The sequence below is a fragment of the Mauremys mutica genome, chromosome 10 (genome assembly GCF_020497125.1).
Source record: "Mauremys mutica isolate MM-2020 ecotype Southern chromosome 10, ASM2049712v1, whole genome shotgun sequence".
Taxonomy (NCBI): Eukaryota; Metazoa; Chordata; order Testudines; family Geoemydidae; genus Mauremys; species Mauremys mutica.
This window is the reverse complement of record NC_059081.1, coordinates 60,886,007-60,901,243: the sequence shown is the minus strand read 5'-3', so window position 1 is coordinate 60,901,243 and position 15,237 is coordinate 60,886,007. Positions and strand designations below refer to the sequence as shown.

Here is a 15,237-nt window from a genome sequence, read left to right as displayed (position 1 = left end):
GAAGAAAGATGCTTGTTGAATAATTCTGAGAGAGTTATAAATTTAGTTCTCTTTGAAAAAGACCATCTATTTTGTCTTGCATCCGAAGAAGTGGGTATTCACCCACGAAAGCTCATGCTGCAAAACGTCTGTTAGTCTATAAGGTGCCACAGGATTCTTTGCTGCTTTTACAGAACCAGACTAACACGGCTACCCCTCTGATACCATCTATTTTGTGTTTTCTTCACAGGTCAGATGATGATGATGCAGATAGCAGGAGTTCCAGGGTGACCCAACTTTGCACTTACTTTCAGCAGAAATATAAGCACCTCTGCCGCCTGGAGCGGGCAGAATCTCGTCAAAAGAAATGCCGGCATACGCTCCGGAAAGCTTTGCTGCATGCGGCCAGCAGAGAGCCGGAATGTGCTGGGCAACTGATACAGGAACTCCGAAGAGCTACATGCACTTGGACCAGGTTAGAGCTCATACACTCCAACCTGCCTGTAGTCATAGGCAAGGCTGGGTGAGAATCGGTAGTGAAACAAGCAAGCTAAGTTGAAATGTTGAACTTTCAACCTAATATCCACACGGCTCCTGTACATGGAAGGCAAAATAATACTGACATTATTATCCTGTCATTACTAATCCTATCTGTAGAGTACAATAAATTAAAGCACGATTTATTTCTTAAAAGGTTAGGCATTTTTTAGCTGTGTAGTGTAGAAGATGGATCATTTGTTCCGCAACACACGCCCATGATTTTAATTCCTTAGGATAAAATCATGGTCCCATTGAAGTCAACGGCAACATTCTAATTGACTTCATTAGGGTCAGGATTTCACCCGGAGTATTTTAGCTTATGACTTTTGTTACTGATTCTCTCATTGTAACTGATCACCCACCCACATGTCTTGGGTTTTTAGTTAAATGCTTTACAGAAACATTCACTCTGCTCTGCAGATTCCCTCAGCAATGCAAACTTTAGGGGCGGGGGGGGAGTCTGTGTTTCCCTTTACCTCTTTCTAGCATATCATCAGAAGCTCTCATAATGTATTAGATTTGACTCGATCTAACATTGAATGAGATTCAACAGTGAAACAAATATCCTCTAACAACTCTGAAGGTTACTTTCTGTGGGATTTCCTTTTAGAGAATGTCAACACCCCTCCAGTTTTTGTCATGAATGGAGTTGCTTTGTATAGAATATTTGCGCAAATCCTGGTGTTATGTCTTTGGTATCAGCAGCTTCCCTCTGCTGGTTCTATCCTCACTCACCAAGGCATGTGGCTCTGGGGGACTCTGAAGACCATTATTGGGGGAAGGGGGCAGGTGGCAGGAGTAGACTTAAAGCAGCTTCTACCCTCCTCACACAGAGCACTCTGCATGGGGGTGCTCTTAGCTCCTCTGGGGGGTGAAGAAGGTCTAAGGGCTCTGCTTTATGGTGAGGGATATATTGAGGCTGGGAGAAAAGGCTCCCATTTTATAAGGATAGCTCAGAACCTCAGTCGTATTAAATGGTTTCTAACTGAACGTTTTTAAAATAAATACATAAATAAATGTCTTCAAACTTAAACTACATGATAAACCTTGCCAGAATGATTTGGCTAATTCAGTGCAACTTGGTCAGATTATTTGGTAACCTAAGTAAAGTCTACTCTGTGGCACACAGATTAGTTGTGTAATTAGAAGTGAACAAAAAATTAAATCGGGGGTAGTCTGACAAAATAATAGAGCTCTATAGTCACTGCTCCAATTTCATAAAGTGTAGGAACTGAATTGATTTTGTGACTCCAAAATATTTCACGTTGACCATAGGGGATGATAATATTTACTAAAATTATTTTGCTCAGCCTTGTGATCTATCTTAAAACAGTTGATGACGCCCTAAGGGTAATAGCAAAGAACCTTCAATCAGCGTCAAGAATAATATGCGTACAAGGTGAAATTCACCCTGTGCAAAGGGCCAGTCCTATTTTGAGGTCTTACGTAGGACTTATGCATTGCCTAGGCCTTGTGCAAGCCTTCTGCATGTGAGCTGAATTTCAGTGAGAATGCAACTCTGGGTTCTGTCATTTAATATTTACATTGCATGCCTGGAGTCTCTGATCAGGTTCAGGGCCTTGTTGTGTCAGATGCTGTAAACAAACAGTTGTGATGAAGTCTTGCTCGCTTCATTCTGTAATGCTGTTACACCGATGTCACCCTGGCCCCTTGTTTACATCTGTCCTATATCCAGCTCTAGAGAATAAATAACTACACAGATGTGAACTGTAAACCACATATCCAGAGTGTCATGGTTCACTTTGCTATGGCTTTGGCTACACTTGCATTTCAAAGCGCTGCTGCGGCAGCGCTTTGAAGCGCTAAGTGTAATCAAAGTGCCAGCGCTGGGAGAAAACTCTCCCAGTGCTGTCCGTACTCCACTTCCCTGTGGGGAATAACGGACAGCGCTGGGAGCGCGGCTCCCAGCGCTGGGGCTTTGACTACACTGGCGCTTTGCAGCGCCGCAATTTGCAGCGCTGCAGAGGGTGTGTTTTCACACCCTGCTGCAGCGCTGCAAATTTGTAAGTGTAGCCAAGCCCTTAGTTTAGTGTTACTGTTATGCCAGGATATCTGCTGGCAGTGGATTTTTTTTTTTTTTTAAACTCCATGTTGTAATGTATTTTTGTTTCAGCACAAGCCAAGCCAAGCAGAGAGATGCAGAACCAACAACGTGTAGTGGAACTGTGAAGGGTGAACAGTGCACTAACAAGGCCCTTCCATTCACCAGGCATTGTTTTCAACGTATCCTCTTATCTCCCCTCTATGCTCATTGAGGAAGGAAACACCATTGATAAAGTTTCATTCTTTAGCGTGACAGATAATTTTGTATCAGAAATACTTATTTGCAAATGTCTCCTGAACCGTTTTGGCTTTGTGTCTGTCTTCTCACAGGTATTTCGGGTAGTGGGAGGTGATCTATTCACCATAGGCAGAGAAGACCCATACTTCAAGTTACTGGTATCTGTCATAGTTACACTGTTGCATTCCTCCTGAGCTCAGCCTGCTGCCTACCAGCAGCTTTACAGATCTCATTCTTTGATGGGAGAGTGTGCTCTGCACTGCTCTTGTGTAGTTGATGGTAGCTTTCCATAGGATGTCTGGATGGTCTTACAGGATTCAGTTGTGTATGCAGAAACTAGGAATACTGGATGGTCTTACAGGATTCAGTTGTGTATGCAGAAACTAGGAATACTGTGGAGTAAAGTGGTAGGCTAGAGGGAATGAATGAAGGTTCTAATAGCCTGCATTGCTAAATGAGGCGGTGCGGGGGAAGAATGAGAAGTCCCTAGGACATAGCTCTGGGTGAGGAAAAACCTGTATGTGAATGCATGGGATTTCAGGAAAACCTTACAGAAATGTGATCTGTGGAGGTGTGGCATTCTCCTCAAAAAGTGTGTGTATGGGGGAAACCTTGTAAGAGTCAAAACCAGCTTCCATATCTGAACCTGGAGGCTAAAGATGATTATTATCATGAATTTTTTATGATTATTTGAAGTACTCTTTCTTACCTGACAAGACCCACTTGCATCTTCTCACACCTTTCTTCCCTCTCCTTCTCCCCACAAAACTATAGCTGTGAGTTCACAGCCACCTTAGGAACTGAGGGAGTGCTGCAAAATGATGAGGGCGGGGGAATGAACGCAAAGGGTAGAAAGGATCTAAATGGATGAGACAAAAGCAAAGTCTTTTAAAATGGTGGGCGTAAAACTGAGTTACCATAAAAAGCTTTTAAAACCAGTTCCTCTGAGAGGGGGAAATCACAGACTATTCTTGGCCCATTTAGGCTCTTATTAATATACATTTTTAAGATACATTAATGTCAGTTGAAATCAGAAGCTATCAGTGGCCACTGACAGTCTTATCCAACATGGGCACCATGGTCCAGTGGAAGGCACACTGGACAGATCTGGCCTGCTGTTTGACTTTGAGCAAGTCACTTCGCTTCTCTATACCTTCTCTTCCCTGGCTGTAAAATGAGGGTGGCAATACATTGTAAAGGGCTTTGAGGCTTGTGCATGATGAGCTAATTGGCTTCTGTAACTTACTATCTGCGGGCAGCGGGAAGTTACGTCCCATGCTGCGTCTTTGTCTGTATCTGAAAGGAGCTGACGGTTTTGTGTGGCCTTGCAAAGTTCAGCTAATAAGGCAGGTATGGGTGGGTATTAGATGGTGCACTTTGGCCCCCACCAACGTAGTACATCTCTGCGGGACATGTTGCTTGTCCCTGCAATGGCTGCAAAATACAATGCTGATTTCTAATTTTATATCTTAAAAATACAGATTTCTGTGAACAAGAGCCTAAATGTGGGGCAGTTACAAGGCTTAGATACATGGGGTCAGATTTTCAAAAGAGCTCTGCACCCAAAGGGGGTGTGTGTGTGTGTGTGTGTGTGTGTGTGTACACAAATACAACCCCCTCCTCAATTCCCACAAAAATATTATTCTGCAATGTCTCAAGTCCAGTTCAGAGAAACAGAGAATGCTTTGATCTTGCTTTTCTCTCCCCTTCACTCGTCTCCCCCCAGAATGAAAATAGTCTCTTTCCACCATTTTCAGATACTTGTTTCCTGCCTTATCCATCCTTAGGTTTTCCCTTTTTCCTTTGTTGTTCTATATTATATTTTTTCATTCCATCAGGGTAGTTAAGTTATGGAATAAGCTTCCAAGGGAAGTTGTGGAATCTCCATCGTTGGAGGTTTTTAAGAAGAGGTTGGACAAACACCTGTCAGGGTTTATTCGGTCCTGTTTCAGCTCAAGGGGCTGGACTTGATGCCCTCTCAAGGTCCCTTCCAGCCCTGTGCTTCTGTGATTCTAGCAGCAGGTTTGACTATGAACTACTCTGGGCAGAAGGAAAGTTGCTAACTTTATTTGAAAAAGAAAAAAAAAACCCACTGTGAAATACGTATTTGACTTACCTTAATGTCTGAAAACACAAGTTTCAGTTTAGGTTTATTTGACCTTTTCAGTCTGATTACATATCTGCTTTCAGAGGAACAGGAAGGATCTTAAAACTTTTTGTTTTCTTGAGAAAGAAAGGTAAATACCAAAAATTTAGCTTAAAGGATGAAATTAAGAAATTCTCTTTTTAATGTTCTAATAGGGACAGTCAGTAGGAAATAGTCCTGCTGACTACAGTGCACCAAACTGATTCTATTGATTGAGTCTCCAAGAAAAATACTTTTTTTCCCCTAAGAACTCATTAGCAAAATAGATGCATCAATGAACCCTTCATAACAAATGATAAAATCCTTAGCAATGCTGCATTAATGCAATTTGTTACTTGAAAAGTTGGGTTTGAGCCGTACCTAGCTTTCAGCTTAAACAACAAAGTTAAGATACTCATTAAAAATAACATCTCGATGGACTGGTAGAATTCAAAGCTTTGTTTTTTATCATATTGGCATTTCTCCATCACCGTCTGGTGTGTTGTTCCTGACCCAGAAACGCATAGATATCCTATTGAACCGTTCTCAGCAGCTCTTCTCAAGTTGCACAGCCAAGTTTGCAGATGGGCAGCAGTGCTCTGTGCCAGTTTTTGACATTACACATCAGACACCTCTGTGTGAAGAACATGCCAAAAAAATGGTAAGTATAAACCGCAGCTGTAACTATTCCCACAAATTGGGGTCATCAGGAGTTCTATTTATCTGGTCTGGGTTTAGCAACTGCTATGCTATTTTACAAAAAAATATATATATATATCCCAAAGGGTATAAAATAGCTTTATATATACTTTTTTTTTTCCAGGAGAAGGAAATATACTAAAAAATGGAAATTGACCTGACCTTTCCATAAAATAGTATAGTAAAACCTAGTGAGAGAGTTTCAGGCTACAATATCTAAGGTTGCCTATGACTGTGGTATCGCAATAGCTGTGACCCTGCAGCATGGTGTATTCTGGAGCATTATAACAGGCTGGGAACCAGTGGAACGTGAGACAACAGCCTCGATTTTTCTGATCTCCACCGACCTTCCCCAAAAGCAGCATTTTTAGGTTAATTTATGTGCCAGCTGCCATTTAGCCCCTGTCATTTAATTTTTTTTCAAAAATATTTTTGGGTCACCTTAAACTCTGAGGTTCCCTTTGTGTTTTATTGGTGTAACGCAGACCCTTAAAGTTTTAATCCAGGTTTTTTTTTCTCTCTCTCCAGGTAAATCCTCAGTGTCCCTATCAGAGGCCTGAAGATTGTCCCCCATTTTTTCCTTTGCTTGGCACATCAAAGCCCTGTGTCACAACCATCATAATCAAAATCGAAGACTGAATCCAACTTGCTTCAGAGCCTATAAAATGGCGCTCATTTTGTAATTGGCCAGTGGGTTGCTCTTCAGGAGTACAAGGCCCTACAGCTGTGCACCTGCGTCCCCTGCCAATTCTCAGTCCTACAGCACTTACTATGTCTCTTCAGTGCTCTCGGCCCCTTACAGCAATGGGAACGTGACTAGAACTCTGGTTTACACCTAGCTGCACAAATCCTTGCCACCAGGTCACCCCAATATTGTTCATTCTTTTAATACTTACCTGGGGTGTTCCAAATCGTTTACTTTGGAGTTTATGTGCATTAAACTGTAGTTCTACTCTGACACAGTCATTGAAAATGACACTGTGGGCTTCCATATTTGCTATATCTCGGTGATGCAAATAGTGTGGGATTTTTTTCTGACTGCCAGCTCTGCAAACCCGATCGGAGAATTAAGCTGGGTTCATTCTTTCTCACTCACTATTACCAGTAATAAACATCCCAGATTGTGCCCTCGATTAAACCTGTGCAACCTCATTTGCCTACAGAGAGGTTGCATCGGTGTAACTAAGGATGTAATGTACTCGTTGTTCTCAGTGATGATGCAGGAGGAGAAAAGGAAGTAACTTGGCTTTCATATCCATGCTTGGATTTGCAGGCTGGCAGTTAGAAAGATCCTCTCTTCACTCACCTTATGTCTCAATGTTTGGGAATGGCAAGAAAAGAAAATTGCATTGGATCCTAATGTGTCCCTTCTTCCTTCATTCTTTCTCCAAAAGGATAATTTCTTGAGAGGGGACAGCTCCCGTAAAGTTCAGCACCAGCAGCAGAGGAAACCCAGGAAAAAAACGAAGCCACCTGCACTTACCAAAAAACACAAGAAGAAGAGAAGGAGGGGACCACGTAGGCCCCAGAAACCTATTCCTCCTGCAGTGCCCCAAGGGAACCTCAGTATGCCCACCAGCATCTCACTGCCAGTGGAGATCTCCCACATACGGTCAGTGCCAGTGGCGGCTCATTTTATTTTTTTTTTAGCTTTTTAATGAAAAAATTAAATATAGGAAAAGGCGGAGGAGTCAGTACACTGTACAGAGTGTGACTAAATGAAAGCTGGACACACCTCAGCTCCAATTTTATGGGCTTAATTAGGTCTGCTAAATATAGACGAAGGGCGAATTTTCCTTTTTCTTTTCCCCACCACTTAATATTTTGACCTTCCAAATTCGTTTGGTGTTTGAACTGAAATGAACATCTTCAGGTGTCTTGTATCTCTGTCATTGCTGAAAGGAAGAATTGGAAAATGTTAATTTCAGATCTCAACAAAGATTCGATTAAATGGATAAAATGTTTTGTTGCCGATGCACAACTTACAAGTGTCATTAGTAGAACAAATTGAAGAGTTTTTTTAATGAAACTTGTCTAAAAGGCATTCTTTCCACTTGTTGATTTTAAAATATAAAAAGGGCAGAGGGGCCAGAGCAAAGACTGAAACAGACCTTCTGTAAAGTATGCTGCAGTAGTGAGAAATCAGGATTTAAGAGTGTGACTGACATCACTGTCTCTCCAGGAGCCCCTCCACGCCAGAGTTGAGTACAGATGAGCTGCCCGATGACATCGCCAATGAAATCACAGACATTCCACATGACTTGGAATTGAATCAGGAGGACTTTTCTGATGTCCTACCACGGCTGCCTGATGACTTGCAAGATTTTGATTTCTTTGAAGGTATATTTTTGTTTTAATTTATGTGAAAGTTAATACAAATAGTGAGGTGAGAAAGTGAACAGTCAGAAATGTGCGTTTGAGGGTTCACCTGCTTTCTTGCAGGGAAGAGAACTATTAGACAAAGAGCACACATTCATCTACTGCTTATACGTGACCTCTAAGAAGAGCATGTTTTAGAAGACGTGCTTGTGTGATTATTTGCTTGTTTGTATACTTAGTGCTACGGAAGTCCTGATTGATTTTGTGCTCTTCTGCATGTCACTGACAATTGCAATTTAATCAATCAAATTCTCAGTAAGAGATCATTCTGTGACTGGGATTACAGCCCTGTTTTATCAGTGTCTGTCTTTTTATCAAAGGAAAACAGAAATTAAAAAAAAAAAACCTGTGAAACTTGCTTGTGAGCTGAAATACACCTGAATTTCTGTGTGTGTTGACTTCAGCGCCCACTAACGGTGGGAAAAGGCTCAGAAAAGAACCACCAGGAGTTTTGGAAACCTCTTGCTGTGCGTTTTGTCACTTTTCTGAGCTGACATGATATCAGAATTTGGCATTTTAATCCTATTAATAAAATTTAGGTTATTCATGGAATCCAAGGCCAGAAGGGACTGTTATGTTCATACAGTCTGGCCTCCTGTATGACATAGGCCATAGAACTTCCCTGAATTAATTCATAGAACATGTCTTTTAGAAACCCATCCACATTTTTAAGTAATTGTTATAACATAATAAGCAAAATGGACTTTGTAGACTGATCTTAGTACTATGTGGCATCACACTTTGAAAAGATACTTAAGCTTTTATATCAGGGATGGCCAAACTTACTGATCCTCCGAGCCACATACAGCGAAACCGGGCAGGCGTGGGGCCGTGGCTTCTCTCCGGCTTCAAGAGGAGCCGCGGCCCCATGCCTGCCAACAGAGAGCACCGGCGCCCGCAGCCTCAGAGTTCTCTGTCCCTGGTAGGCAGGGGACCGCGGTTCCTCTTGAAGCCGGAGAGAAGCCGCGGCCCCGCGCATGCTAGGGACAGAGAGCACCGGCGCCTGCAGCCTCAGAGTTCTCTGTCCCCGGCAGGCGCGGGGCCGCGGCTCCTCTTGAAGCCGGAGAGAAGCTGTGACTCCGCGCCTGCCGGGGACAGAGAGCACCGGCGCCCGCAGCCCCGGAGAAGCCGGAGAGAAGCTGTGGCCCCGCGCCTGCTGGGGACAGAGCACCGGCACCCGCAGCCTCAGAGTTCTCTGTCCCCGGCAGGCGTGGGGCTGCAGCTTCTCTCCCCTGCCATGGCATTGGGTACCACTGGTACAGTACCGTATTATGCCTTAAAGGTGAGCCAACCTATGATCGCATTATATGCGATTTCGCATTATGGCGGAGCACGTTATTGCGACGTTTGACTGTGCTATAATCTTCAGAAGTTTGAGAGCCTAGTGCGCTTGCTTGGGGCTTCTGCCCCGCAGCAGGGTAGTGGGACTAAGCCCTACGAGAGGCACCTGCCAGTCCTCAGGGCTTCAGCAAGAGCGGAGCTGAAAGCCCCGAGCCCTGGCAGGGGTCTCCCACACGGCTGAAGCCCCTGGATTCCCTCCCCACTGGGCAGAAGCCCATAGCCCCACCAACACACCGCAGGGCAGAAGCCCCGAGCTCCCCCCACTCCAGTCTGGTAGGTGAAGAATGGGAGGGTGTGGGGGGGCTCCGCAAGCCACACTTTAACTGTAAAAGAGCCGCATGTGGCTCGCAAGCTGCAGTTTGGCCACCCCTGTTTTTTAGGCTAATGTAAATCTGGCAAATGTTTAAGGCTTATTATTTTGCATTTACACTGAAAAAAATTCATTTGGAAAAAAATTTCCAACTAAGACAGACAGCGCAAATTTCTTGTTTTTTTTCAGTCCTATCACGAGCCATTCTGGAAGTTTGTTATAATTTTCCGGTAGAAATCCTATTGAACTTTTTGGATAGCTGTATTCCTAGGGCCACAGTGTGAGGCGTATCTCTGAAAAGCAAACTAACTTCTGTTGTTCCTGTTTCTGTAGGTAAAAATGGAGACCTCCTTCCTACGACAGAAGAGGCGGAGGAACTGGAACGGGCTCTGCAGGCTGTAACTTCTCTTGAGTGCCTGAGTACCATTGGAGTACTTACACAGACAGACGGTGTGCCAGTTCAGGAGCTATCAGATAGAGGGATAGGGGTATTCACCACAGGTGCTGGAGCTCCAGGAATGCAGTCCTTGAGCAGAGAGGTTAACACGGACTTGGGGGAGCTGTTGAATGGGCGTATAGTACATGATAATTTCTCCAGTCTGGAGCTGGATGAGAACTTGCTCCGTTCTGCTACCTTGTCTAACCCACCTACGCCCCTGGCAGGGCAGATCCAGGGGCAATTCTCTGCCCCAGCCAACGTTGGCCTTACTTCTGCCACTCTGATAAGCCAGAGTGGACTTGGGGAGAGAGCCTTCCCAGGACAGTTTCATGGACTTCATGATGGCAGCCATGCCTCCCAGAGGCCACACTCTGCCCAGCTGCTGAGCAAGGCAGATGACCTAATCACCTCACGACAGCAATACAGCAGTGACCATTCGCACTCCTCACCCCATGGAAGCCATTACGATAGTGAGCATGTGCCGTCTCCCTACAGCGACCATATCACATCCCCCCATGCCACATCCTATTCTGGTGATACCTTGGCAGCTACCTTCTCAGCAGAGATGCCCATGATGGCACAGCACTTGCTCCCACCGCAGCTGGAGGTGCCACTTAGCGGGGTGGTGAACCCCAGAACTCACTGGGGAAATCTCCCTGTCAATCTTGGTGACCCCTCTCCGTTTAGCAACCTTCTTGGTGCCGATGGACACCTTCTTTCCACCTCCCTGTCCACACCACCTACCACCTCGCACTCAGAGACCACACAGCCTGCCTTCGCCACTGTGACCCCCAACAGCTCCAGTGTGCTTCCGGGGTTACCGCAGACCAGTTTTAGTGGCATGGGTCCTGCCTCTGCTGAACTAATGGCCTCCACTTCCCCCAAACAGCAACTCCCTCAGTTCAGCGCAGCCTTTGGCCATCAGCTGAGCTCACACAGTGGCATTCCTAAGGACCTGCAGCCCAGCCACAGCTCCATAGCTCCTCCCACAGGCTTCACAGTAACAGGTGCCACAGCTACTAGTACCAATAATGCATCTGCTCCCTTCACCACCTCTAACTGAGCTGATCTGTCTGTATTTGCAGGCAGATGGGGACCCTGTGTTTTCTATCTTCTTTTTCCTCTTTATTGTCCTCCCCTTCCTTTGAAGAGGGTTTTTTTTGTTTTGTTTTCTTTTTTAAAAGAGGAGGTTCAATAAACCTCCTGCTTCCGTACAGACCAGGTGGCCCCTCAGTGAACCTCGCTCTGGTGTTCACATGTGCTGTTTATGCACTGGTGCTCATTTATTACTGGCAGGTTCACCAGACCCCAAAAATGTCCTTAAGGATACAGCACAGTTACTGGATGTAATTGACCTTAGCAGTAAGACCTAGAAATGGGACGATACCTCAAATTACCAATGCACGTTACTGTTTCCTAGGGTTAAGATCAGTGCTTTCCATCCCATTAGCATGTCATGTAGGAAGTTTTTATAGTGGGGAAAAGTCTCTTGGTTTTAAAAAAATAAAAAAGGTAGCATCTGGGCATGGAAAGTTGGCTCCACACTCGGGTTTTGTAATGGTTCACCAAAGCACTCAAGACCATGGTTCAATTATTCATTTGACAACTCCTTTAAAATAGTCTTTTGACCTCCTCTGTGGGCGTGTGTGTGTTTGAGGGAGCAGCAGTTCCTTGTAATCTGCTGCTGAGTCAACCGTAGTTGTGTCCCCGTCCGAAATTGGTCACTGTTCCTACTGAATGTTGATTTATTTTCTTTATTTTCGGTTCATTGAGCAGAGAGGGGATTGACTGACTAGGGCGAATAGGTTTTACCTGTTTGCCCAGGGCACTGAGGGTTGTTGCTGTTTCAAAGGTCAGCCCAGGGAGAAAAGACAAGAAAATGGAAAGATTGGAATAACGGTCTAGTCAAGACTCGTGCAGAAATTCCCACCAGTGCTGAATTACTGTGGTGTTGTAGTGTTGATGATTTGCCTTTTCAAATGTGGCTTTGTCCAGAACTCTGCGCAGCAGGTGTTTCCTAGCTGAAACTGGAAGAATTCTATTGGTATGTATCCGAATGCTGCCCATTCAAACAAATCTACGTCAGGCCCCTGGGGTAAATTTAAAATGACTGAACTTCTCAAACTATCTGTTGCTGTTGAGACTCTTTCTATAATAGTCGTGATTTTGTACCAGGAGCCATACGGTTTTTGAGACACTTGTGAGACTGATGCCCTGTATGTGAAGTTGAATGTATGTGGGAACCAGCGGGTACATATTTGTGGTTACCAAAACCAAACTTACTTAGGCAAAATAGGGAAAATCCTTCTATCCACAACACCTTATTGCTTTTATTGCCCGTTTGCTGAAAATGGTTTTAAGACTCCTTGGTCATAATGTCAGTGTCTTATAAAGGCAGTGGATTCCTCTTGTATCTGTTTCTTCCCTAAAGAAGAATAACAAAATCACAAAGAGTTTGCTTGAATCATTTAATCTCCCTCTTCTCCCTTCCCTCCCTGTCCCAAAAAAGGGAATGTGCTTGAGAAAATTGTGACTTTATAACTAGCCACTATGTGAAAGTAATTCCTACCTGATGGTTATAAAAAGTCTCCATTGTTTGGTTTGCTTCTAAGATGCATATGAGAGAAGATGAGAAAGCAAAGCAAATCTTTCTCTCCTCATGTTGAAGGCAGTTTCATTATGAGGGTTAATAATTTCTTTGAGCAAGGGATTATTCAACTGAGTTCAGTTATTCCCTAGTATGTAGAGAGTAATAGATCTTCCCTCAATGTAGGTATTCTGTTCATGTGAGTGATGATGGGGCCCAAACTCTCTGCTCCCAGACTTCCTGAGGGTAGGGATTGAGATCTGGATCCAAACTTCCTGGGTGCGGCCCATCTCGGGTTTATATCTCACTAGTTATAGCCATTCCCGTCTTTATAAAAACTTTGTCCCTTTTTTAATTGTAAAGGAATAAGCCCTTTGGGTACATCCCTTGCTGAAATTGCAAGCATATGTGGCGGGGGGGACACATTCATTTTCAGGTTTTTGATATTGGGAAATCCTTATTCCCATACCTGGTAAAACGAGACTTAATATTCTAACAAATCCCAGTGTTCTTAAGTGTGGTCTAAGTTTGTCTGTAACTGATTTAAATGTTTTCAAATCATGTCATAAGTTGAAATGAGGCTTAACAAACCCCACTGTATTGTCCCACTGATATTGTGAAATGAGGAAAAGCCGATAGGAATTTTTTTTTTTAATTCTGTTCTCTCCCCTCCCCGCATGCTTGTGAGGAGACAAATGTTTGGTTTGCATTATTTTCCATTGTGTTAATATACTTTCTTTAGTGTATTGAGATGATTGATTGAAAAAGAAGGGTGAACTACTTCGCCAAATAGGTAAATGATCAATTGTTAAATCTACCAGTATTAAATGTCATGTGACAGTATGTTCTACAGATTAGTTTGAGGGTTTTGATTTATGAAATATTTCTGACGCTCATCAAAATTTGTAATGGAACAGCAGCCTGTTCTCTTCTTCCCACACATTCATCACTTCCCTTTACCTACCAGTAGAGAAAACGCTTGGGCCCAATTTCTGATCTCAGTTACATCCGTGTAAATCATGGAGTAATTCTCTTAGCCAGATGAGTTACGAGGGATTTACGCCAGTGTAACTCAGAACAGAATCTGGCTCTTAATCTGATCATTTATTTAGGCTGGGATTTTCCAAGATGCCCAAGAGAATGTAGGTGCATAATTCCTATTTGAAATCAGATTCCCATAAGGCAACTTCGGAAGTCTCACCCTTTAGATCTCAGCTTTATGGATCTGTGGGTGATTTTTCCTAAACATTGGCTGCATAACATTTTTCATGAGCAGATTGAGTTTGCAAAAAAGCTGCACTACTTTAAACAAGTTTTCTATTTGACATGCATTAGAAAAGGAATCCCTATCTACTTTCCAGTACAGAGCTTTGAAGTGGTCAAGATTGTTGCCAGTTGCAGGTTCACCTCATCTAATTGAAGTATAACTAATTTAATGAAGTTACATCCTAGTAAGCAGTTCTGATTTTAGGTCCTAAATCTGCAGTGAGCACCCCGCAGGTGGATCCCTATACCCACACAAAGCCCACTGACTTCACCCACATAGAGTTCAGTGCAGGATCAGCACCATAGTGTTGTGGGAAGAGTAGTGGACCCAAGGACAAGGGGTTATGCAGCCAGACATGTCACTTCTCTCCCGCCAGGAAATACGTTTGCTTCATATGGGATTTGTCTTGGTTCTTACGGCTGCCATTGATATGGTTCTCATTCACGCTCTCTTGAAAAGGGTGCATCTCCTATAATACAGCAATTAGCACTAATTACCCTTTCACCAAAGAGTCAGTGTAGCAATTCCAATCCATTTGTTGAAATGATCAGTATCTGCTGTGCCACTTATACATGAAATGAATAGAATAAAGCTAGTTTAGCAACTAAAAATTATGTTCTTTCTATAAATTTGGGGTTTTAAAGAATTAGAAGGCATTTGACAGAGAAGTGTAGAAGCAATAATGTCTTTTTGGGTAGTAATGTCAGGTGATTTTAGCACAGAGGCATAAGAATTGGCGGAGATTACACTCTTGACAAAGATTAACTTTGCTTGGACAATTTATGGAGGCTGGCCTGGTTTATAAAGCAGATACACCTAATATATATTCCATACAGTGAGAATTTCCCTTGACCATTCAGTTTACTCAGGTTCCATTGGCTGTTTAATGGGAAAAAGGGGGTGAAATTAAAGGCTGGTCCGTTGGCTCTGCTGCTTGCTATATTATGAGAAGTACCTTTTGAATATCATCCACCTTTCCTTTGGTCAAGACGTTTGTTTGTTTCCTTGCCTCTGTTGATTGCCTTTATGTATTTGCACATCGTAACAATGAACATTTGTTCAAAAATAACTTACTGCAGTTCTGCTTAACCTACTGAGTGCCAGACTATGCAATAGAATGACTCTCCAGTTTCATGTCATAGGTTCATGAAACAAAGGACTGTTTTCTTAAGCAATTTAAGGTTCTCATTTGGTAAGCATTTCTAGGGTCCCTCCTTGAGAAGCTTGTAATCTGCCAGCAAACATTGGAGATGAGATTGCAAGCGCAAA

General features: G+C 43.4%; 1 protein-coding gene and 1 non-coding gene across 2 annotated transcripts in view; both read left to right on the top strand.

The window, feature by feature from the left end:
• Nucleotides 1–13,906, top strand: part of INO80D (INO80 complex subunit D) — a 50,575-nt gene extending 36,669 nt beyond the window's left edge. Inside the window, exons 6-11 of the mRNA XM_045032068.1 lie at nt 230–454; nt 2,654–2,763; nt 5,474–5,607; nt 7,040–7,257; nt 7,828–7,985; nt 10,009–13,906. Coding sequence (XP_044888003.1) covers nt 230–454; nt 2,654–2,763; nt 5,474–5,607; nt 7,040–7,257; nt 7,828–7,985; nt 10,009–11,177 — 2,014 coding nt within the window. The 3' untranslated portion in view covers nt 11,178–13,906. The remainder of the gene's footprint in view (nt 1–229; nt 455–2,653; nt 2,764–5,473; nt 5,608–7,039; nt 7,258–7,827; nt 7,986–10,008) is intronic.
• On the top strand, nt 1,144–1,264 carry LOC123343468. The gene has a single exon (XR_006572255.1). It is a non-coding gene; the product is annotated as a small nucleolar RNA SNORA57 (small nucleolar RNA).
• Nucleotides 13,907–15,237: the final 1,331 nt, after the last annotated feature.